At 38.6% G+C, this 26,110-nt stretch overlaps 1 protein-coding gene across 2 annotated transcripts in view; it reads left to right on the top strand.

Moving 5' to 3' along the window:
* Positions 1-25,813, top strand: part of ALDH18A1 (aldehyde dehydrogenase 18 family member A1) — a 42,072-nt gene extending 16,259 nt beyond the window's left edge. The window contains exons 6-18 of one of the 2 annotated variants that reach the window (XM_077125556.1): positions 1,866-2,018; positions 2,449-2,539; positions 5,747-5,871; positions 6,728-6,872; positions 7,940-8,013; positions 9,220-9,313; positions 11,752-11,972; positions 14,009-14,146; positions 16,442-16,637; positions 16,737-16,858; positions 21,230-21,416; positions 22,299-22,394; positions 24,777-25,813. In XM_077125556.1, the coding sequence (XP_076981671.1) occupies positions 1,866-2,018; positions 2,449-2,539; positions 5,747-5,871; positions 6,728-6,872; positions 7,940-8,013; positions 9,220-9,313; positions 11,752-11,972; positions 14,009-14,146; positions 16,442-16,637; positions 16,737-16,858; positions 21,230-21,416; positions 22,299-22,394; positions 24,777-24,958 (1,824 nt within the window). In that variant the 3' untranslated portion in view covers positions 24,959-25,813. Of the gene's footprint in view, positions 1-1,865; positions 2,025-2,448; positions 2,540-5,746; positions 5,872-6,727; positions 6,873-7,939; positions 8,014-9,219; positions 9,314-11,751; positions 11,973-14,008; positions 14,147-16,441; positions 16,638-16,736; positions 16,859-21,229; positions 21,417-22,298; positions 22,395-24,776 lie in introns of both variants that reach the window. The other variant, XM_077125555.1, reaches the window with a different exon arrangement.
* The last annotated feature ends 297 nt before the right edge of the window (positions 25,814-26,110 follow it).

The following is a 26,110-nucleotide window of genomic DNA, read 5'->3' as shown; positions in this document are numbered from 1 at the left end:
TTCACCTGCTATCTTTTCTTCCCTGTCCAATGATAGTTTTAGTCCTTAATGTTTTTTAAAGTCCTGAAGCCAGATGAGGAAACATAGGTCCAGGAACTAAGCTTATTTCTTTCTTTCTTAATACTAGCATTAAAAATCAGTACCCATCAACCATTGTTTCCAGTGATGTGGATATGAGAAATTAGAATTCTGCCCCCACCACAGGCCTCTTTTCTTGCTGGCCTTTACCTCCCTCCGGTGATTTTATCTACAGGAAAACTTTGTCCTTTGTGCTTTGGACCATGGTTCCTTGTTTTCTGTAATGATCCTCTGTAGAAGACCATTATTGGTGACTTTGGAAATCTATACTAAGTTGCTTGCCAGGTTATACTTAAACAAGTAAAATAGCTTGGTTTTTTTCTTCATAAAATTGAAGCTGTTTTGGATCTTAACAGATTCCCCTCCTCCAACCATATATTTTTCCCTTTGGGGATTCCCTTACCTTTTCAGTCAGATCCCTTTGCTTGTTAATGTTTTAGCAGCAGGTATTTTCAGTGGACCTTTAGAACTCCTGTCTGCCTCTCCTACAAAGATGTGTTACTTTTATTGTTTGACCTTTCACCATCGTGACTAGTTTAGGTTTAGTCTTCATCTAGTCCTGTTTCCTATAGAACTAAATTTGTCTAAAAAGGAGTTCATGATCTTCTACAAAATGTGCCCCTTCCATCTTCTCCCAAAGCATTAACGTTTTTATTCTCCAACAGCTAGTACAGGGCCTGGCATCTCATAGGTACACAAATTTTTTGTCAAGTGCACAAGTGAATTGAATTACTTCCCGCAGTTATCTTACCACTTTGCCTTCATCACCATTTATTATCTATAATTAAGGCTACTATTTAATCTTTGGTAATATTGCTGTTTTCTTCTTAGTTACCATAGCTAGACCCTAGTTTAGACTTTAACCTAAGTAAGCTTTGACTATTTCAATGCGCTTTTTCTTGACCATCTGCCTTCAATTTTTTTCTACTTCAGCCTGGCCTACATAACAAGAACACTTTTCCTTAAACACCAGAGAGACATCATTAAAACATGTATTCATGAGCTTTAGGGTTTACTACCATTTTGTTTCTTGCTACCACCCCCATTTATCTGTCTACTTAGACATTGCATAATTATTTGATTCAATTAATTGGCCAGCTATTTATTGCCCTTAACACCTAGCTCTCCATTCTACCTTTGAGCAGTTTATGTTCGTCCCTTCCTCTGAACTATGATGTCTAGCCCTTCTTTCAGCTCCTGAATAAAGACTCACTTCCATAAACTGCTCAGACTAATCACGCATGCTCAGACACAGTCCTTGTTAACTCCAATAGTGTTTTACTTCAGAACAAGAACAGGGACAAGCCCTGTTGCATTTTGTCTAACATACTCTCCCAAATGGGATAAAGCATTTTTCACTAACTTGCCAAATATTTAAATACCTACTATGGCCAGGTCCTGAATCATATGCTGGGATTCAGAGATAGTTTAGAAATTAATGGACAGCCATTAATTCCCCCAATATCTAAAGTAGATATATTAATTTTCTTAATTTTGCAAATGGATGAGATTTGGTAGCTTTCTGATGATTAAAGTATTTTTGCAAGAAGTCTTAAGCATCTTTAAATAAATTTTTAAATTTATTTATTAATAAATCATAATTAAGAGATTCTAAATTTTTTTTCATTCTCTAAAAGATTTGGATAAGCATCCTTTCCAATCTGTGTGGGGTCCCGGAAGCCTCAAAGTTGACCCCCCCCTCCACTCTTATCATCTTTTCTGTGCTATTCCTGGCAAGTTCATCATTTTTACCCCACCTGTGTTTTCGGTCTACTTAATCTGTTTAGATTTTGGTGACCAATCTGGATTTCCACGATGAGCAGAAGCGCCGGAACCTCAATGGGACACTTCATGAACTCCTCCGAATGAACATTGTCCCCATTGTCAACACAAATGATGCTGTTGTCCCCCCAGCTGAGCCCAATAGTGATCTCCAGGGGGTAAATGTGGGTAAAGTATTCCTAAGGTTTGAGCATGTCCGAGACACTAATACCACGCTATGCTGCATGTGCTAACACCAGAAGTTTGGCATAAGCAAGCTAGAGCAATCAGGAGAGAAGCTGGAATCATAGAGCAGTGGCTACGTAAGCTCTTCTGAAGTTGAGGGGTACGTTCAATAGGGTGCGGTGCTATAGTGATATAAGATGGTACTGTGAGCATGGCTTGTGTATTTCAGTGGATAGAAAATGTGTATGTTTAGAGAAAGGGTTGCCAGTAGGCATTTTGTTTTGCAGGTAGAAGAAGCCTAAAAGAGCTGCCATCTGCATATTCAGTGTCATTGGCTTTGCTTGCCAGAGTCTACCTGAGTGCTTCTGTGATTTCTTTTTTAATGAGTATTTTACTCATTACGACTTTTTACCTGCATTCCAGGTCATTAGTGTTAAAGATAATGATAGCCTGGCTGCCCGGCTGGCTGTGGAAATGAAAACTGACCTCTTGATTGTTCTTTCAGATGTAGAAGGTACGAAGTTTGCCTTTTTCTTTTATACAGCATTTGTTTTAAATGCTCTATGTGTTAGCACATGAATTTCTCTCCTTGTTTGGGTCCTTCTCACCTTTTTTTACTATGAGCCATTATTTCTGAGACATAAGGCTGACAAAGGGTTTTTAATGACTCAGAGGGTGGGTTAGTCTAGGAGATATAGTTAGATGGCTGAAATATTGTCCTTCCAGACACTCTCAGTTGTGTTTTTTCTTTTTTTTTTTTTTTAAAAAAAAAAACAGCTTTACTGAGATATAATTCACATATCATATAATTCACTGTTTACAATTAAATGAATTTTAGTTTATTCACAGAGTGCTGCAGCCCTCATGACAGTCAATTTTAGAACAATTTCATCACCCCAACAAGAAACACTGAACCATGTCTCCCAATGTGCTCTTCCCCTGACAATCACCAGTCCACTTTCCTACTCTATGGATTCACCTATTCTAGACATTTCATATGAATGGAGTCATAAAATAGGTGGTCTTTTGTAGCTGTCTTTAATTTAAGGTGTTTTCAGGATTCATCCATGTTGTAGCATGTATCAGTACTTTGTTCCTTTTTATTGCCAAATAATAGTTCATTGTACAGATATGCATTTACTTTATCCATTCATTCAATTGATGGACATTTGGGTTGTTTCCACTTTTTGACTATTATGAATGATGCTGCTGTGAACATTTGTGTACAAGATTTTCTATATACATATGTTTTTATTTCACCTACGAGTAGGATGTCTGGGTCACATGGTAACTTTATTTTTAACATTTTTGGGAATTCCAAGATGGTTTTTTAAAGTGGCTGCACCATTGTATATTCCTCGTGGCAGTATATGAGGGTCCTAGTTTCTCTACATTCTTGTCAATACTTGTTATTATCTGCTTATTTTATAGCTGTCTAGTGGGTGTGAAATGATATCTCATGGTTTTGATAACTCAAATTTTAATGAAAATCATAGGACAGATTATTTTAAATTGATGCCACTACAGAAAATCCAGTCTGTATAGCCATCATGACCTAATATATTATTCTTTGTATTCCTCTCTGTTTTTTCCTTCCTTAGGGAAAAGCCCCTCTTAACTCCAGTTTGATTCTCTATTCACTCTTCTCACTTTCTTAAGCTATTCCTGTTTCACAGTCCTGCCATAAAGAATATGGTAAATGTGCCCAAAATAGGCAAACTACCAGGCTCCCAAAAGTTCCCTTTTGCATTCCTAGGAGACCAGGAAAACCTGACTTAGTTCCTAGTTCAGGCCCCAGGCAGGTTAACATCACAAGATTCATTCTGCGTTTTACACTCCAGCACTGTAAGGTAAAGGCAATGGGCTGCCTAGTGGAGGCAGGGGAAAACGTGGATGAATTGATCTTTATTTTGCCCTTGTGGAAAATCAGAGCTGTCATATCTATATGTCAATATCTTTACATGGAAGAAGTCTTGGTACCATGTTTATACACTTTAATTTGAAGTCTCAAGATAGAGATAGCTAAAGTAGGGTAAGCATGAGCCACGCTGGAGAAGAAGGCAATTTAGTTAATCAACTGACTTTTATTTGATTTCTCCCATGCTTTATAAGTGTATGCTACATGCTTTATAAGTGTGAATTTATTCAGTCCTTATGGCAACTCTTCAAAAAAAAGTAGTTAGATTAGCCCTTTTGCACACATGAAGAAATTAAGTTCAAATCAGTTAATGGTATATACAAAGACATATAGCTAGTACTTGGCAGAATCCAGTTTCAAATCTAAATCTGTCCAGTTTTTAAATACACAGTCTTTCCTATCTCTTACACTGCTTGGAAAGGTAAAGGATGTGAATCTGAGAGATCAACTTGTAAAGCCCTATTTGAACTATGCTCCAATAAATTGTTTTTAATGCAGCTTCAAACAGCAAATTGGTCACTGGCATGTTTGCCCTCTTACTGTGATATTTTAATTAGTTACCCACTGACTGTTGATTTCTAAAATAATATCAGAATTTTAAATATGCTCTTTTTGGATTTGAGAGTCTGCCATAAGAGATAAAAAGAAAATGAGCAGAATTTCAGAATACTAGGAACTCTTTGATGTCTCTTAGAAAGGTTTGGATTCAAACTGTCCAACCTACCCTATACTGTGGTGTGAAACTATAACCTCAAATGTCAAGTTTATGATCTCATAGTATTGTAGCTTCTGGGAAGAACCTAACCCTAATCCTAGGAGAGCTGTAAGGTACTCAGAGTGGTACACAGAGATTGTGAAAGGTTGTTTTTCTTTCCCTTATAATTGCTGCTCATGATTTGCACTGCTTCATTCTGTACTGGATGATGATATCCTCATTACCCTGATTTCCTCACCCCTCCAGAGAGGTTTTATATAACAGGGTTGTATTAAAGATTTGGAATAATGGAGGGAAAGGGGTGTATATAGCACAGGACAAGCAATAAATTAAAACTGAGTGCCAGATATCACTGCCCAAAATATCCTTTACCATTCCCCAACCATGGGGAATTTCTCCCTGCCTGTATCCTCTATTACATCTTAAAATGACTCCATTTTCTCCAGTGGCTCTCCTCCTCATCCTTTCCCCCTCTAAGGCTCCTACTTTTTTTAAAAATGTAATTAAGGGGGTTTTTAATATAGATTGTATGCATATTAATTTCACTCACTCTGTTTTATGTCAGTCAGTTATAATAGGGAAACATGATTTATGACAATAAATCCAAAATGCCAAGAGCTCTTCTGCTGACTTAGCCTGACCTTCATAATAGCAGAGTGTAGCCCTTACTTCCCTCACCCATAAAATGGGAGTCTAAATTAGTATATATTTCAAAGGGTACTATGAGAGTTAATGAGTATTTGCTTTACATTTCATCCTCCTGGGAAGTAGTCACATTAAACTGTATGTGACTGATGTAATATTTCTGTAGTAAACACTGTTCTTTGTTAGTAATCCAGTAGACTGTTGACAGGATAATAACATTTGTTCTAAGGATATGGCCATGCTGTGATACTGGGAAACATTCATTTATTAGTTAATGTTGTAGGGCTCCATTAGTCCTTAGTTCTCTTTCTCTGGTTAGAATTTTGTTAGCATTCAATTAGATGAGGAAAGTACAGAATTGCTGGCAGAAGCCCAGGGAGGTCTGTCCCGGGGTGTGCTTACTTCCATTAGAACAATATTACTGACTATTGTCTTCCTTTTAGGCCTATTTGACAGCCCCCCAGGGTCAGATGATGCAAAACTCATTGATATATTTTATCCTGGAGATCAACAGTCTGTGACATTTGGAACCAAGTCTAGAGTGGGGATGGGTGGCATGGAAGCCAAGGTAAGAATCAGGTGCCTTAACTTTAAATTGCTTATACAATTATAAAGCCAAAACAATATTTTATCCCTCTCACTTTTCTAATTGTTTAGGGGTAAATGGTTCACATACTCTAAGCGTTTACATTTAAATATGTACATATCCAAATACAAGTTTAGTGAGAGGTGTGTCCTTGTATTTAGTTATGTCTTCATATGTCTTCTTCGTATTGATATTTATATTAACAGTGTGTTCATATTGTCAGCTCCTTGAAGATAGGGCCTGCATATTTTTCATAATTTGTAAATCCTCTAATGTTATTGGCTCAAATGTTCCTTGAAGAAATCTTTTTAAAATTCTCTCCCACTAAATGTCCCAAGAAGTTATATCCTTAAGTTACAACATTACAAGAAGCCACGGCAGAGAGTAGGACAACTTTTCAGTCCAGAAAGAGAGGGCCAGCCAGCACAAAAGGAAATAAGTGGACAGACTCAGAAGAGTTCCCCAGTGCCCCATTTTAAAAAAGCTAAAGAGATTCAGAATCAGATTCCAGTCAAACAGCTGGCTGATGCTGAGCTATTTCTAGGTTGAGGCACAATAAGTCAATCATAGAAGTTATGAGTCCCCAGTACTAGAGATGTGGTGCTGAAATATGCTGAGAACAAAGGAAAGATTGTTTCATCTTTAGGCAATGCATGAACCTGGAAGAGTAGCATGGTATAAGCATGTCTTCAGAGCTTCTGAGTTATTAAAAACATTCCTGCATGTATTTAAAATGTTTAATATCAAATTGTATTTATCTTTTTAAGGGTTTGAAATGTGAGTTAGTAGAACCTGCAGAGGTCTGAATCTCAGCTTTGGATCTGACCTCTCTGTTTAGGTGAAGGCGGCTCTCTGGGCTTTGCAAGGTGGCACTTCTGTTGTCATTGCCAATGGAACCCACCCAAAGGTGTCTGGGCATGTCATCACAGACATTGTGGAGGGGAAGAAAGTTGGTACCTTCTTTTCAGAAGTGAAGCCTGCAGGTAAGTAGGTGTTTCTAAGACACCCTGGCTTGTTGGTGATAGCTAGTGATACCACAGTCTAGATGGGACTAAAGATTCAGTTTTTACTGGAATCAGGGGATTGATGTGCTAGTATTATAAAGTACACAGTATTCCTTTTTTTTTTTTTTTTTCCTGGCACTGGTTTTTTTTTTTTGTTAAGCTTTATTTTTTATCACCCTTATCAAACACACATCAGAAAGCATATCAGCAGTGCATCATATAAGTTAAACTGAAAAGGCAATTGTGTTTACAGAAAAAGTGTCCCGTTAAAACTGTACATAGTACAGTCAATTGAAATGCAGTATTCATACTTTCTAGATATATAGGAAAGTGGCAAATGAAAGTTCATTGCTATTTAGCAAGGTGAAAAAGAACAAATTTAAAGGACTTGAGTGGAAGCCAGAAATTTGAGGATTTGAGAAAATCTTGGTATTGACGTTTATAGTCTATGTGTATAGTTCTGCTTAGTAATTAAAAAAATCAAACAAATTCACAAGCATTAAGACATCACCAAGAACAAAGATCCATAGTGTGGCATTGTTTTTGAACACTATTTGCTAAGTTGGGTTTTCTTTGCTTTTGTAACATTCTGTGTAACCTGCTTAGATAGGCCTCTTGTTCTCTCCAAAATCACTAGGCTAAAGAATGTAAACATCCATTTTTCTCAAGAAACGTTTGCTAGGCCAGGTACCAGGTACTAATAAGTACTAGAGCCACAAAGGTGCAAAAGGTATGGTCTGTGCTCTCAAGTGTTCACAGCAGACAAAATTGCCTTGTAATTTGTATTTAGAAATGTAAATAAGTTTAAAAAATATAAGCCAAAGTGAAATGGAGAAGTCCAACAGACATAAAATGTACTGTAGTTCCCAGAAATGCAGACAAATTCTTATGTTTATGCCTAAGTTAATATGGCATATTCCTTTCATTTTCTTGCTCAAAGTGATCTCCATATGGGAAACAAGCATACCAAGACAAAAGCATTCCTTCTATGCATGTGGTAGAGAAAACAGCTGACAAAGATCTGATGTTTGCAAATGTCCTTGCAGGCCCGACCGTTGAACAGCAGGGAGAAATGGCTCGATCTGGAGGAAGGATGTTGGCCACTTTAGAACCCGAGCAGGTAGTAACCCTAGCAGATTTTACGGCAGTATTACAGCTTTTAGAGAGAACCATGCTGTGCTGACAGAGCCAATGTGTGCAGTTTAGAGCGACAGTCAAGCCTGCTCCATCCCCCTTTATTCCTAGTGTTCCAAAGAGTTATCCTAAGTTAGAAATCTGATTTGGATTTGTTATTTTTTCATTCTTTTTTTTTAATTTCTCTTTTGTCTCTTGTAGACTGAGGCCTAAGGTATCTTGTCATCATTAGGATATTTTGATCAAAAGCATCATGGAAATTACAGGACCAGGCAGGGCTACCAAATCCTGACACCTTCTGGGCATGGAAATTAGAAAAATTACTTACCAAGTCCATTCCAAATCACCCACCTTATCTGTAAAATGGAAGCTTGAGAGCTCCTTAGTCCGTAGCTCTGCCTTCTGCCTATAGGAATTAGTCTAAGTAGCAGACATGATGAGGCTGGACACAGTGAAGAGGTCAGATGGAAGTTGAAGACTTAAACCCATGGGTTCTGTGGTTCATTGTGGACTTGGAAATGATGTATATATGTTTCTGCTGGAATTCTTTGACCTGAGAAAAGGAAAGAAAATTTTAGATAATTAAAAGTAGGGAAAGAAGGGCAAAGGAGGAGCCCAACTTCTCTTTCTCAAACATCTTCTTTCTATTCTTTCAGTAATTACAATACTAATTTGTCAGGTTTCCTAATCTAGAGGAGTAAGAATTGGTGTCTTCTTAAATATCCATGTCTGGATCTTCTTTTACTAAATTCATTAAATAAATAATTATCAGAAAAGAAAAGCCAAATGGAAAAATTTACCTAGGATATAATCTGTGCAGCTAGTGGTGTTAAATATGTGCAGATACACAAATCACATTGGTTTAAAGTGCTGGCCCATGTCTCATGGACAAATCATATAATTTATCAGACCCCCTCCACACAACTGGGCCGTGGTTTGCTAATTATAATGATCAGGAGAGGTAAAAGAGAGAGAAAAGAAAGAAGAAATGAGGGGAGGTTAGCAATGAGAAAGGAAGGGAGCAGTGGTGAAAAATGAATATAAAGTAAGGTGACTTTAATCAATGTGATTCTCAGATTTAGGAGCAAGTTCTGTACTCAGAAGAGTAGGTTTTAAAAAGTGTGATGTGCATTCTTCTTGGATTAGCATGTTTTTTGTTTTTGTTATTTTAATGGTTTGCATTTCTTCCTAGAGAGCAGAAATTATCCATCATCTGGCTGATCTATTAACGGACCAGCGTGATGAAATCCTGTTAGCCAACAAAAAAGACTTGGAGGAAGCAGAGGGTAAAGATGACCAGGCTCTTTAGAATCAATGTTATAGAAGGTTTTTGTTTGTTTTGTTTCTTTATTTTACTGATACGTCTTACATCATAGTCTCCAAAAAAAAAGACAGGATTATTAACAGAATAAATTGTGTATTTTTCATCATTTTTGTTTATGGCCAGTATTAGTTGGGCTTTTTCAAACTACACATATTCCCCCAACCGCATATTCTAATATAACCTCAAAGGAGCTTTTTTCCCCCACTCACCACAAGCCCTGAGTCATGGCTACTGTGGCATTTCAGGACAAACATAAAAAAATTAAGAATTCTACTACTTTTTCGACATTTAGCTATTAGAAGCTAACATTTACTGAGCCCTTTCTGTGTACTAGGCATTGCTTTAGGGACTTTAAAGACAAGATCTCACTTAATCTTCACAACGTAGTACCTCATAGGTAGCAACTATTATTCTCATTTTACAGATTAGGAAATTGGAGCCAAAGAAGATGTCACTTAACCAATGCCATAATGCCAGTGATAGATTCTGGATTCAAGCCAGATGCCCTGGCATATAAAAGAGTTGTAGAAATACCTTATTCAGCTTGGGATGAAATACAGCTTGCCTTTTAGTTAATTAATCCGCATGAAGTCTGTCAAGAGTTAGCAACAGGTGCCACACAGAACTGTCCTTGGGCTGAGTGCATGACAGACAACTGAATATGTTGAGTCAGATAGGCTCTCATACTTTCTCTCCCTTTTCCTAATTTTCTGTCTTCTCTGTATTAAAACAATGGGGTTGGTTTTATATGGTTTTGAATTTCCTTTTCTTTTTAATAAATTTGCATGAATGCCACCAGAGCAATAGCGTTCCCTTCAGAGAAACCTTGCAAGGTTCATTCTGACATTCTGGAGGAGTTATTTTGGAGCTTCCTTTAGAGTATATGTGTAATCTCTTAAATGTTGTCAGTATTGGAAAGTATTCATGTAGACTTTCAGAAATAGAAGAAATATATATGATATCTTATGCAGTTCTTTAAGTTAAAGATAAAAGAACTGAGATCCTCAAAGATTCAGGGTCACACAACCAGTTGTTGGCAGAACTCCTTGACTTCTGATCCCAGTTATAGCTCTCTGGGAAAACACAAGAACACACAATGGGATTAAGAACAAAGTCCTGGGCATACATGAGCATGGTAATACACTTTGGTTTAGTAATCCCATTTCTGGAACATTATTCTAAGAAAATCTGTAAGAGGAGAAAACAGCTCTGTGTATAGAGATTCTTAGAGCAAGATTATTTATCACACTGAAAACCTCGGAAAACTGAATGTCTAATAATCAGCATGCTTAAGTACACTAAGTACTTAACTTCTACAACTCAGTAGAATATTTAGTAGTAATTAAAATGATAATTGTGACACAGAAAACTTAAGTGACTTGTTAAGTGAAAAACGAGAATGTAACATTTAACATATGCTATAATTAAAATTTGATTAAAATGCACATGGGGAAAAGTGAAGAAAATTAATTAGTTGATAAAATTGGTTAGTAGAATGATGAATTTCATTTTTTTATTAAGGTAAAATTGGTTCCTCCCCTCATAAGTAGAAATATTTTTTATTATTTTATCTTGATGAGTGTGATTATAAAAAGGGAAAATTTTCATAATCTCATCTCTGAATTAACCGCAGTGATGATTTGTGGTATGTGACACGAAACACATTCTAATATGTATGCATGGGTGTGTATGTGCATGTTCACATATGTAGAGAGGAAAAATCACATGATATATACTGTCATATTAAAATTAAAATTCTGTATATGAATTTACCGTAATTCTGTTCAGTTTTTATTTTGGAAGAAAACTTTTTTTACTTTTGTTTATAAAATAATTTACTCATCAAAAAATCAAAACAATACAGAAAGATAAAGATCATCACTGTTCTTCATATCTTCCAGACTCTCCCCTGCACACATCTGTCTTTGCAATATTTTATAAATGGGGTCATATTCATGCTTTGTATGTATATATTTTGTAATCTGCCTTTTTCACAAACTATACCATGGACATATCAGTAAATAGATATATCATCTTTAATAACTGTATTTTAGCCTATTGTTGAATTTTTAGATAGAATCTAGAATCTCGGTACTATGAAAAATGTTGTGGTAAGTATCTTCACAATTAGGTATGTTCATGCAAATGGTAAATTTCTGGAACTAATATTACTGGCACAGAGGATATGTGTGTGCATGTCTTTACATGATGATATATCCTGCCAGACTGTCCCCAAAGAAAAGCTGTGTAAATGGCCTGTTCCTTGTTTCACTGAGACCTGTGAGTTCCGTGTCTGTTCCTAAACATAGTACCATGTATGCAGTAAAATATCAAGAAATAGAAAGTAGTTGTAAACTGCTCAAATCTACTACTTTGTCATGTATTCTTCCAACTTTTCAGGGCGACTTGCAGCTCCTCTGCTGAAACGTTTGAGCCTCTCCACATCGAAACTGAATAGCCTGGCCATTGGTCTGCGGCAAATCGCTACCTCTTCACAGGACAGTGTGGGACGTGTTTTGCGCCGGACCCGAATCGCCAAAGATTTGGAATTAGAACAAGTGACTGTCCCCATTGGAGTTTTGTTGGTGATCTTTGAATCTCGCCCTGACTGTCTGCCCCAGGCATGTGAATAATTCCCTGCCATTGGGGTGGGGGTAATTGGGAAAAGAGACTATTGTCAAGTTTGGAGATGTCTCCAAAAGATAATTTTTAAGACTTTATTCTCTGGCTATTCTTAAGATATATTATGTTATTGAATCTTCCAGTGATACCAAAGTAGTTATTCATATGTCTGTTTTACATTTGAAGAAACTGAAATCTGTGGAAATTAGTATTGCTAGCACAACTTGTAAGGGTGGAGCTGGGACTTGTGCCTGCATCAGTCTACTATACCCCCAAACAGGAATACCATATCTCACTGGTGTACCTTATTCTCTGACCATAGAGGCTGCTAGCGTCCTGCATATCACTCATCTAATATCTGACTTTGCCCATGTGAAAAAGACACCTTTATTAATCAGTGTCACAAATGGTTTCCTGTAGGGAACATCTTTCATAAGAGAACTTCCAGTATTGAATGAAAACTAGAAAGCAACCCTCTTTAAGGAAATTGGCATATCATAGGTTAATGTTCAGAAGTTGTATGTTAATGCTCTTGCCACACAACCCTCCCCTGAAGTAGGTGATATTAGAGGATGACCCCACTCACTGCCCAACCCTTTCCCAGAAATCAGGAACCATTTCTCCATTGGACTGTCCAGTAGGATAACACTGGCACTTTCCTTGCACTAGCCCCAAAGTCTCAAAGGGAAATTCTATTTTTAAAATACACAATAAACAAAAACAGAAAAACCCTAGTATTTCTTTACTATAGCGCATAATGAGAATGGGAGTGCAGAATACTCCACTGTAGGGGGGGGGTGGACCCTATAAAACAACCTGTAACTAGCTCTTTCCCCAAGGAGCTCCCAACCCACTGGCCTCTGTCTTCAGCCCCTGGCCGGTGCTAGCCTACACCCCTTCTGGCCATATATCTGTCTTGGAAAAATGCCCAAGTAATGACTGCAAAAGTCCCCTCTCCTAACAGAAATGGGTTAAAGGTCTCTCTTTGAGTTGCATCCGTGAAGTGTCTCTGCTACCTTTTATCTGTACCAGCTGATAACCTCAGAGAAATTTGAGGTTTCTTCCTTAGCCACCTACATCTGCAGTTCCTCACCCGGGATCTTAACCATGGATGACTTCCTGGGATCTAATTCAGAATTCTGAAAGTTGTTTGTAGAATTGTTTGTATTTGAGCATTTATCTGAAGAAGTTTCCCATAAAATTTTATAAGAGGTCCATGAACAAACAAACAAACAAAAATGGATTAAGAACCATTACTTTGGAGGTTAACATGTCAGGCAAGTTTTTTAGTAATGTCTCACTATATTACAGAAATAAGAAGCTTTTCATTCTTCCTAAGAGCATTAAGAAACTTAAGCTTTGGGCATCAGGATGATCGAGTCAGCACCACTATATCCTTGCTCTAAATTGGTAACCGAGCCTCTTCTTAGATGCCCTACCTCTCCAAACAAGCTTGGTGCTTATATTTCCAGCAGTCTCTGCCGTAGCCATCCTAGGGTTGGCAGAAGTTCTACTCTTTTCCACGTTCATAGAACAAGGAATTTGGCGCTCTTGGAACAGTTGTATGTCCAGAATAGGATGTGGCCAGAGATACCACCATTCCTCAGCCTGAGTCAAGTAGAGCAGGCATTTCCCTGTCGAAGCACTCTGATGATCTCCACAGTAGCCAAAGGGTGTAGGAGAGTTATGTAACCATGGCCAGTTAATTCTGGTAGATTTATTAATGGTGCCAAGGAAGTTACATAGTTTAGTTTCTAAGTTCCAGTGGTTTGGTTCTGGAGCCACCTTGGAATGGGTCTCAGTTCTATAATTTAGAAGCTATACAACCTTGGAGAGTCACCCAACCTCTCTGGGCTTCACTTTCCCTGCCTGTAAAATGGGGAGAAAAGCAGGTACTTAATTCACTAGTTTAAGCAATATAAGCTTCATAAAGTGATCAGTATAGTGTATAGTGCAGAAAAAGTGCTGAACAAATGTTAATGCTGTTACTATTATTTTTTTCTTCTGATTCACTGCTCTTCCCTTTGATCTGCAGGTGGCAGCCTTGGCTATCGCAAGTGGTAATGGCTTGTTACTCAAAGGAGGGAAGGAAGCTTCACATAGCAACCGGATTCTTCACCTCCTGACCCAGGAGGCACTCTCAATCCATGGAGTCAAGGAGGCTGTACAGCTGGTAGGTCCTTAGAAATCAGCCAGTCAGCCCAGAGGAGCTGGGTCAGATCTTTGGGGGCTTGAAGCAGAGGTCAAGTGGTATGGAACCAAAACACTCATACAGGAGGGTCCCAAGTATCCCCTGTTAGTGCACATTAGACACTGGCATTAGTCATTCTGCAGAGCCACAGGGCTCCTTGGCCCAGATAGTTCTTCATTGGCTTGGGACAGCCCATACAGCCATGTCCTGGCTCTACTGATTTAGAAGATTGTCAATTAGACTTTCATATTTTGGGTCATAGGCGTACAGGAATCTCAGACCTAGAGTGGGACGCCTTGGTTCTTCTCACTGGCAGAGTGATTTACAGCAAGTCAGATGAAATAAATTTTATGAACTATCATGTAGCATGTAAGTAAGAGATCATGCTGTTAGGTTGGCATTATTTTGATCAACCTTTGTCTCACTCTTTCAACTGTCAAATGAGGTTTTTGAACTAAAGAGTAATAGCTACAAATGAGCACTTTAACCATATACCAGGCACTTTTCATCCATTATCTCATTTAATCCTCACAACAACCCTATGAGGAAGTTACCAGTGATTATCAGCCCCATTTTATAAATGGGAAAACAAAACAGGCTCAGAGAAGTAAGGTAATTTATCTGAAGTTACACATACTATAGAAGAGTTTAGATTTGTACCTAGGCTGATTCCAGATCCTTTTGAGGCCCTTTTTTCTGCTGAGTCCCATTTGCTCCAATATTTGAGGATGCTGTTGACTGGGAGAGTGTCTACAAATCTACTGCATTATAGCCTCATTGACTATAATCTGAGTTTTTTTCTTATGACAATGTAGTGAGTGCAAAGAATGTAGACTTTAGGGATTCAGATCCCAACTCTACCACCACATCCTAAATTCACTAGGTTTCCTTCTTTCCTCCCTCCCTCTTTCCCTTCTTCCCATTAAGGCATCACATATATAGAGTAAAGTATACAGATCTTATTCAAACAACTCCATGGCTTTGTGCATTTATATACACTCATATATGTACACCAGCCATATAAAGATGTAGAACATTTCCAGTACTTCCAGAAGGCTCCCTTCTGCCCTTCCCAATGAAAATGCCCCACCACAAAGTAACCACATTTTTTTTTTTACTTCTGTCACTTTCAGTTACTTTTGCATGTTCTTAAACCTCATGTAAATGGAATCACACAAAATACATTATTTTATGTTGTATTTCTTCTGTTCTTCATGTCTGTTCATCATGTCCAGGAGATATACTGACATTGTTTGTATCGAGCAATAGTTTGTTCTTTTTTATTGCTGTGTAGTAGTCCATTTGTGTCTATATACCATAGTTTATTTTTCCTTCTGTTAATGAACATTTGGGCTATTTCTAATTTGGGGCTATGAGAAATATGGTTGCTAGGAACATTCTTTTTTTTTTTTTTTTAAAGGAAAGACAGAGAGAAGGAAGGAAGGATAGAAGGAAGGAAGGAAGGAAGAAAGGGAAACATCTTTAAACATTTTCTTGTTTTTTATTGTATTCTGTTTCTCCGTTTTTGTTACATGGGCTGGGGCCGGGAATCGAACCGAGGTCCTCCGGCATAGCAGGCAAGCACTTTGCCCGCTGAGCCACCGCGGCCCGCCCGCTAGGAACATTCTTAAACATGTATATTTATGTGGTAAAAGTAGCATGACAATATGGGGAGAAAATTAAAAATCAAAAAGGAGTAAAAAAAAAAAAAGTGTCCCTAATTTCAGTGTCTTAATACAAGCACTTTAGGAATTCCAGCCAACATCCCAGGGTAGAGCTTGTCAGTGGTAGTCATGCAGAACTGTAATTCCCTAACAAGACCCAACATTTCATAAAGGCTGTGATTGGGGAACAAAGTAGCCCCTTCCTTTTGTAATCCTCATAGTTTGGTATTATCTGTATCTCATTTAACTTCCATGGATAGCATTTTGTTTGAGTCTCTTCTGGCATTTTAAAATGATCTGCCTTGTATATATAGTTCTTTGTGTCCTGGTCCTGTCTTTCCTACTACACTCTGAGCTCTTTGAGGGTAGGGACCATGGCCTGCATTTTGTAAGGTAGGGCACAGTACCTTATATTTAGATAAGCATTTTATTGGATGGTTTTTTGATTTCCGTGATTAGAAGTGTAATCCTGTTTTAAGAAAAAGTTTTCACAGAGCCTGAATTAGTCCTCAGAGTGTGCAGACCTTTATCTATAAAAGGGATGCTACTATATCTACTATTTCATTTTTGGGGTCAGATATCCTCATTGACTTTTTATTCTCTACCTCTTCAGGTGAATAGCAGAGAAGAAGTCGAAGATCTTTGCCGCCTAGACAAAATGATAGATCTAATCATTCCACGTGGCTCTTCCCAGCTAGTCAGGGACATCCAGAAAGCTGCTAAGGGGATTCCAGTGATGGGCCACAGTGAAGGGATCTGCCACATGTACGTGGATTCAGAGGCCAGTGTAGATAAGGTCACCAGATTAGGTGAGCTGGTATCTTCTGTTTTCCCAGGGTGGAAAGGTCAGAACCTTTGTGGCTTTGGGTTATGTTAATATAAAAAATTCTTTATTATTCTTCTTTCAGTCAGAGATTCTAAATGTGAATATCCAGCTGCCTGTAATGCTTTGGAGACTTTACTAATCCACAGAGATCTGCTGAGAACGCCATTATTTGACCAGATCATTGATATGCTGAGAGTTGAACAGGTAAGACAAATCCATAGGACTACTTTATCACTTCCTGTCTTCCATTTTGACATTTCGAAGCCTGTAGGGTTAGACCAGGTACATCCACCATTCCATTTAAGGCAATTTTAAAAACAAATTTGTGAGCATCTGCCTATGTTCTGAGTTCTGGACTATGTCCAGAGATGAGTAAGACATGATCCCTGCCCTCTGACAGTCTGGTAGGTAGAACAAACTAATCCACAGGTTTCTTTATTGCCAAGTGAAGTGTGTTATTTGCGAAGAGGGTTCAGAGTTAAAACAGATTACATGTTGAATGGACTATTTCTGGCAACATTTTTTTTTTTTACTATTTTTATTTAAGAAAACGAACAATACACCTAGAACCACCAAAAACGGATATCTCAGTTAGCTTAACCATAGGCATATTTAAATAAATTAGCCATATAATCATTGTAAAACCTGTGTTTGTGCAGTAAGTTTCATAGTCCAATTTAAAATTAAGGCAACAAAGTAAAAAATCTACAGATTCTGATAGCAAAGTTCTTAAATTCTAAATATTAAACACTAATTTAAATAACATTTGATCAACTGTCAAAACTGTGAATGTTCTCAAAATACCAAGTAGAAAGTTCTTACAAATATCTGTATTGCTATAGTAATGACCTGTATTACTAAACATTTTCCTGATTTTGGGAAAATATGAAGATACAGATTTTTACAGTTAATGTATGAAAATCTTAACCACCTAAATGGATATCTTACTTGGCTTATCCATAGGCATATTTTAAAAAATATATCTAAGTAATCAACGTAAAGCCTGTTTGTACAATATGTTTCATGAACCAATTTAAAATTAAAGCAAGAAAGGAAAAACATCTATAGATACAGATATCAGAGTTTCTTAAATTCTAAAAATTGAACACTATCTTAAATACCATTTGATTAACTCTCAAAACTATGTGCATTCTCAAAATAACAAGTAAAAAGTTATTACAAATGCCAACTTTTCTATAGTAGTGAGCAATGTACTACATGTTTTTCGAATTTTTGATTTCAGGAATTTATTTTAATGTTACCATAGCTGCCTATAGTTTCATTTTGTTTTGTTTTACCGGTTTTTCTGTTGTTGTTGCTGTAAAATACAACATATACAAAGAAAAGAAAGAAGAAAGCAATAAATTTCAATGCACAGTTTAACAAGCAGCTGTAGAATAGGTCCCAGAGTTTGTCATGGGCTACCATTCCCTCATCTCAGATTTTTTCTCCTAGCTGCTCCAGAACACTAGAGGTCTTACCAGAGTCATAACAACAGAATCATACAGTATCTGTCCTTCTGTGTCTGACTTATTTCACTCAGTATTATGTCCTCAAGGTCATCCACGTTGTCATATGTTTCATGACATTATTTTGTCTAAATGTATAATATACCATTGTTTATCCACTCATCTGTTGATGGGTACCTGGATTGTTTCCGTCTCTTGGCAATTGTAAATAGTGCCGTTGTGAGCATCAGTGTGTAAATGTCTGTTTGTGTCATTACCCTTAATCTTCTGGGTATATAGTGAGTAACATAGTGAGTATTGGTATTGTTGGGTCATAGGGCAACTCAGTATTTAGTTTTCTGAGAAATCGCCAAACTGACTTCCACAGCTGCTGAACCATTTTACACTCCCACCTTTTATTCAGGCAACAGAGTTTAAAGTTTATATTCTGAATACACATTCCTTTTTGGATTTTATTTGAAAAGATTGTGCAGAAATGTTTTCCAACCCGAAATTTACATACATCCACTCCTCAAATATCTTTTCAGTTACCAATATTAATTAATGTATTTAAAACCATTATACTCAGGAATTGACAGTTTGTATAGTGATCCCTCTTAGTAATGTTCTTACCATTTCATTACGGTTATAATAAATCAGAACCAGTAAGTTTTTTTTTTTTTAATTTATTTATTAATTAAAAAAAAATAAAGAAACAAAATAAAACAACATACATAATCAGTAATTCACAATATCATCACTTAGTTGCATATTCATCATTTCTTAGAACATTTGCATTAATTCAGAAAAAGAAATAAAAAGACAATAGAAAAAGAAATAAAATGAACACAGGAAAGAAAAAAAAAGATTATACCTACCATACCCCTTACCCCTTGCTTTCATTGATCACTAGCATTTAAACTAAATTTATTTTAGCATTTGTTCCCCCTATTATTTATTTTTATTCCATATGTTCTACTCCTTTGTTGACAAGGTAGATAAAAGGAGCATCAGACACAAGGTTTTCACAATCACACAGTCACATTGTGACAGCTGTATCATTATTCAATCATCCTCAAGAAACATGGCTACTGGAACACAGCTCTACATTTTCAGGCAGTTCCCTCCTGCCTCCATTATATCTTGAATAACAAGATGATATCTACTTGATGCATAAGAATAACCTCCAGGATAACCTCTCAACTCTGTTTGGAATCTCTCAGCCATTGACACTTTGTCTCATTTCCCTCTTCCCCCTTTTGGTCGAGAAAGTTTTCTCAATCCCTTGATGCTAAGTCTCAGCTCATTCTAGGGTTTTTCTCAATCCCTTGATGCTGAGTCTCCGTTTATTCCAAGATCTCTGTCCCACGTTGCCAGGAAGGTCCACACCCCTGGGAGTCATGTCCCACATAGAGAGGGGTAGGGTGGTGAGACTGCTCGTTGTGTTGGCTGGAGATAGGGGCCACATCTGAGCAACAAAAGAGGCTCTCTTGGGGGTGACTCTTAGACCTAAATTTTAAGTAGGCTTGACCTATCCTTTGCGGGGTTACATTTCATATGAACAAACCCCAAGACTGGGGGCTCTGCCTATAGCTTTGGTTGTCCACACTGCTTGTGAGAAAGAACCAGTAAGTTTTAAAACAAATTTATGCTGCATCCTTAATTCCTGAATCCAAAAAAATAGATGCTCTCAAAGCCAAAAGGGATTTTCCGTGAATTTTCTGCCTGGATGCATTATCTTCTATCATGGCATCTTTCAGAATTACATAAACTAGTAAAGAATATGCCTGCTGGTCTTGGTTGCTCTGACCCTGAGAGTAAGTCTCTTCCCTTCCATCCAGGCTCCAGTTAGCTTATAAAATGTGGCATGATCCCAATGAGAAAGAATTGTTTTGAAAATAAAAATGCATCCTATGGCTTAAGAGGGAGTTAGATCACATAATAATCACTCATACTCCAGTCCTCGCTTTGCATTAGTGACCAACTTAATTAGGCACCCATTGATGCCAAACACACACGGGACTGGACAGGACAGGAGGAAAGCTCTCCTTTAGCTGGGACTAAAATCCTTAGACCTGATTCAGACAAACCCATGATATCTTCAGTCATCGTAAGAATTGCCTTGAAATTCCTCCAGTCAATGCATCTGTGTGTATATTTCATATAGCATCTTTGTATGGCAGGAAGTAAACCAGGCAGTATGATTTGCACAGAGCTGGGGGCTCAGGGATGGGATCCCAGATCCCAAGAAAGATGGCTGGGCCCCAGGGCTGGAGGAAGTGAGCCCCAAATAGGAAACCTTGGCAGGGCCTCAGGGACAATGAAGATAAGACAGAGACTGTTGTCTCTGTCCCAAAGAAACATAGCACATACCTTGACCTGGGGAGGTCTCTGAGATTAAGGTCCAAATAGAATCAGACTTGTGACTAAGGCCCCCAGTAGGATCCTTAGATTCCTCCAGCCAGGAACAGGATTAGTCCCAGACTCTGGAGCTGAGCTGAACCTGGAGGTAGGGCCAGACTGGCCTGAACTCTAGGAGCCTAGGCCAGAACAGACAGTCAGAGACCTGACAGGTAACTACAATTTGAAAAACGGAAAGAACCTAATTGTGTCCTATTTATCTCTAAATCACACATAGGAATTTTCTAGCATGGAGAGAGTGAAAATGTGTATGTGGCACCTCTCTCTTTTCATGAGTCCAATATCTGGGTCCCTTATACAGGGAATCAGATTTTTATAGTCAAGTGTTCATTTTGGTAAAATGCCAGAAATTGGGGATTTATGCCTAAAGTTCATGAAGTGTCCTCCACATTCTGAATCATTCAGAGATCTCCAACTAAATCCCTGTTCCACCTATACTGAGGACCCATTGCTGGCAAGTGGCAAATTAGCATTTTCAAAGTAAAAAGTTTTGGGCAAGAGGCTGCCTCTAAAAGGAAGGTAAGTTAGTTAACCGCATCACCTGAGTCACAGATTTTGTGCTATGTTTTACAGGCTCATATTAATGTTCATCACGAGGAAAAGGCCCTTAAGAGACAATCTTGCTATTTGATTCTAGAGGAAGGAGTGAGTGCACTTGCTTATTTCTTTCATTTTTGTAATTTCCCTTGGACTTGCTTTGTTCTAGGTAAAAATTCATGCAGGCCCCAAGTTTGCCTCCTACCTGACATTCAGCCCCTCTGAAGTAAAGTCACTCCGAACTGAGTATGGGGACCTGGAATTGTGCATTGAAGTGGTGGACAGTGTCCAGGAGGCCATTGACCACATCCACAAGTATGGCAGCTCCCATACAGATGTGATCATCACAGAGAACGGTCAGTGTCCAGGTGGAGCTGCCTATCAATAGCTTCAAGGTTATAGGTGTCTGATTTTTCTGCTTTTATCTGCAAGCTAGCCCCATGCCTCTCACCCCTCTTAATCCACAGAAAAACATAGTCTGAAAAGACTAATGATAATGCCCAATGCTGGTTGCATATGACAATTTGCTGAGTGTTTTCACCTGTATTAGCTCATTATATTTTCACAGTGGAGACGGGATGGAGATGATTATTTCCACTTTAAAAATAACTTATTCTGTCTCAGAGGTATTTTCATATAATCCATTCAGCAGTACTACAAGATAGTTGGAACAAACCTAGTATATAATCAAGGAAACCAAGACCCAGAAGGCTAGTTAAGAGCAGAACTAACTAACCACTTAGTTAAGGGCAGAACCAACTCTCCACATTCATTCATTCCCTCCACATACATTAATTGAGGGACATTTGAGGTGTCAGGCACTGGAGATACGATGGTGAAGGAAGCCGGTGTGGCCCTACCTCAGAGAATTTGCAGTCAGTCTATTGGGAAATCATAACACCACCACCAGTAATAACAATGGCTGACATTTACTGAGCAGTTATGTGCTAGGCCCTGAGATGTGTGTTCTTCACTCATTTAGTTCTCTGCATAAGCCTGTGAAGTAATGTCGTCAATCCCCATTTTACTCAGGCACAGAGCAATTTAGAAACTTGCCCAGAGACACACAGCAAATAAGTATGCATTTGGATGTACATATAGGCAAATTGAGGACAATGCAGTGGGGAGGTTCCTTGGGCACTTGGGCCCTGCCCTGGAGTCACAGGTAAGTGGCTAGAGACAGGGCTGTTCCCTGTAGGTCATCCTAACTCAGCTCTTGTTTTTTTATTACATGGCAGAGAAAACAGCAGAGTTTTTCCTCCAGCACGTAGATAGTGCCTGTGTGTTCTGGAATGCCAGCACTCGCTTCTCTGATGGGTACCGCTTTGGACTGGGTAAGAAGGACTCCAGTCGGGGAAAATGAGTTCCTTGTGAATCACCATGTGGTGGAAGTGGAGAAAACATGTCCCCTTTATTGTCGCATGCTTGATCAAGATAATAGAGACAGAATTGCGGAAGGTAGTGATTATGAGAGGAGAGAGAATAATATTAGCTACTATAAGTTTGTAGAAGTCCTATGTTCTAGGCATTTCATGTGTTAGGAAGGTAGGTACTCATGTTTCCTTTTTCACAGATGGGGAAACAGATTCAAAAAAGTGAGGTAACTTGCCCAAATTCATGCTGGGCATTCACACCCAAACTTGTGTGACTTCAAAGCCTTGGTTACACCCACCTCAGTGTGGACAGACGACGGTATATCTTCATGCCCAAATTGCAAGGGGTGTACATGCTAAAGTCCCTCAAGAACAGTGCCGCTGCGATTTATTTCTTAAGAGTAGCGTGGCCACACTGGCCAGAGCTAGGACCCTCCCCGCTCCCCCGCCGCTCCATGAGGATAGGAAGAAGGTAGATATTAGTACCTGTGCTAGGCTTAAATATCAGCATAAAAACAGAGTTATTAGGTTGATGTCTAAAACAGACTATGAAATTAAAAGCTACAGAAAGACACCCTTACATAAAATCACCAGCCCCTTGTAGTAGTTTTTTGGCCAGTCTCTGGTTTCTTGGGGTACCACTGTGCCAAGTTCCAATAAGACATTTATCAAACATTTTCTGAATATTGGAGAATTATTCCAACCACTTAAAATGTATTAACACCTCTGAACTTTAGAACAGATGATCTTCCTGGAGAAATAGTTCTCACTGAATTGTTAAAGGTTATTAAAGGGAATTTTAGTCTCTTATTTTAAGTCATTAGACAATTTTAGTTCTCCCATTTCTCTTGTGTTAGGATTTTGACTTAATTATCACATTACTTGTGCTGCTATTTATACCTCCACATTCTTGAGACAGAAATAGCAGCACACATTTAAGGGCTGAGGTACCCAGCTTTCGAGTGACACTCCAGAATGGGGGAGGAGCAAAAGACCATTCCATTGTCCTTCCAGCACCAGCTGACAACGAACACTTAAACTCTGGTTAATTCCTGTGAAATATATTAATAATAGCAGTGGGCGGGCTACGGTGGCTTAGCAGGTAGGAATGCTTGCCTGCGATGCCAGAGGACCCGGGTTCGATTCCCGGTGCCTGCCCATGTAATAATAAAAAAATAATAATAATAATAGCAGTGACAGCTAATTGAGGGTTTACCATGTTTCTGGCACTGTGCTAAGTACATCCCATGTATACTCTTTCTTAGCTCTATAAAATAGATACTATGATTTTCCTCATTTCCACATAAGAAAACTGAAGCACAAATCAATAAAGTTAGGTAACTTGCCCAAGGACACATGTCTTTAAGCTGTTGAGTCAGAATTTGAATCCCAGCTTCGTCTTATCTCCTTCTCAACCTCTGCCCAAGCACATGCCCACTCAGGACCCTGCACTCACTTTCCTCTCTGTGTGCAGCACTTCTACCTCATCATCCCTTGGCTGGCTCCTTCTCATCATTCAGGTTTCAGTTCAGAGGCCCCTCCTCAGGGAGGCTTTCTCTGTCATGGCACTGCTCATTACACTTAGTCACTGCCTGAAATTATTTACTTACCTTCTATTGGCTCCTTCCCAACTAGAATGTAAGCTTCATGAAAACTGAACCTTGTGCCTATTATTCACCACTATATCCCAAGGCCCAGTACAGTGGCTGGTGCATAGTACATGCTCAGAAAAATTATGATCAAGGGAACCCCACATCCACCATATACAGTACAGAATGCTGAACCATATCCAGCAAAACCCCTGATGTCCTCCAGGACAAAAGCCTAGAGAAAAAGAGAAGGGAAATGAGCAATAATCATCTCACAAATCTAGTAATTACCTAATGAATGCCAGTGTGCTAAGAATTCTGGGGGATACTAAGAGCATGTCCCTTACTTACTAGGATTTAAAAAATATATTTTTTAATATACCGTACCAAACATTGTTGAACACCTTGATATATGCCCAAATGTCAGATTATGGTACACAATTCAGATGCTAAACTGATAACAGAGATACCACTTCTGGTATTGTCAGAATGCAATAGGGGATAAAATACAAAAGAGAGGCCTCCACCGTATTTACACAATGGGTGAGGGCCATAATGATTTGTAGTGACCATTCAAAACAAAATTTTGAGGACAGTGAAATTGAAGCTGGGCCAAGGAGGATAGCTCAGGAGTTGGTGGAGAAAGAGGAAACTAAGTATAGAGAATGCAGAGACATGAAGAGACATGGGTCTGGTGGATGGACAGGAAGCAGAAGCTGTGAAAAGCCACATCTTAACCCATCCTTTTTTGCAGGCGCTGAAGTGGGAATCAGTACATCGCGAATTCATGCGCGGGGACCAGTGGGACTTGAGGGACTACTTACAACTAAGTGGCTACTACGAGGGCAGGACCACGTGGTATCAGATTTCTCAGAGCATGGACGTTTAAAATATCTTCATGAGACTCTTCCTGTTCCTCAGAGAAACATCAACTGAAACCTTCCCTGTTCTTCAGAGAAACACCAACTGAAAGCTTTCAGAAAATTCCAGGAAAACCCACGGCTGTCTGAAAGGTTTTCACAGTTAAACTTGTTTTATAGATCTCGGGGGATGAGTCAGTTCTTGTTTCCCAATTCCTGGGTCTGGCTGTTTGAGAGTGCACCTAGATTTGACAGCCTCATTCTCGACTGATATATGATTCCATTATTCCAACTCACCTTTTTTTTGTTTGTTTTAGTAAAATAATTGCTACAAGTAGAGACTTTGCTTTTCCCAATCCAAGTCCCTTCAAAGATCGAAACAGAAAGATGCGTTTCTCCATGCAAAAAAACAAAATCATGACCACTTTTTACCTTTTTATCACCTCAGTGAGGTGAAGTCTCCTTGGCCTTTGGTTGGTACTGAAGCCAGTCATTCCTAATAAGTCTTTTCACATTCATCATCTTCGAAAAGGAAAGACTTGGGATTTTAAAAGAGCTCTTCTTTTTAGCATTCTCATCAGAAACAGAATTACAAAAATGCACAAAATGATTTCCACTGTGAAGATTGACGTTTTGTATGTATTTGAGGAGTAAATAAATAAGCATTCCAGATGGTGGCACCCTCTTCTGATTCAAGACATTCTGTGTTACCAGTAATCCCACTGGTACCTGGGGTTGCAGACTGTGATGTGTGAGCTTAAGGATGTTCCGTATTTAGCAGGAGGAATTTCTGCAGAAATTTTGGCTTGAAATTTTTATATGAATTATTTTATCATCCTATTCTTCTTCCCCTTTCTCTCCAAAAAGCAATTAAAGGAATGTTTTAACACTTTGGTTCTTCCCTTTTTGAGAATTAAAGTTCTTATGAAAAGCCTGTGTACATGACTTTAGTTTTCTCCCTTACTTGTTATTATCCTCTTCCTTCTTTTCCTTCCCTTGTGACGCTCATGGCCCTGCCTTTCAGCATTGTCTCTTCTCAGAGTATTCTCCTCACCCAGATTGAAAGTGGGCTGGGGAGACAGGCCATCTGCCTCAATAGTGTCAGTGAACACAGCACCAGCAAATTCCCAAGGGGGAGGGACTCAGGCGGAGAGAAGAAAGGAAAAGAGGTGATTGAACCCTTAGAGTTTAAAGACTGAGTATATGGTGATAGTCTGAATATATATGA

The sequence above is a fragment of the Tamandua tetradactyla genome, chromosome 13 (genome assembly GCF_023851605.1).
Source record: "Tamandua tetradactyla isolate mTamTet1 chromosome 13, mTamTet1.pri, whole genome shotgun sequence".
Lineage (NCBI taxonomy): Eukaryota > Metazoa > Chordata > Mammalia > Pilosa > Myrmecophagidae > Tamandua > Tamandua tetradactyla.
Note: the sequence above shows the minus strand (reverse complement) of the source record. Positions and strands in the feature narration are given on the sequence as shown.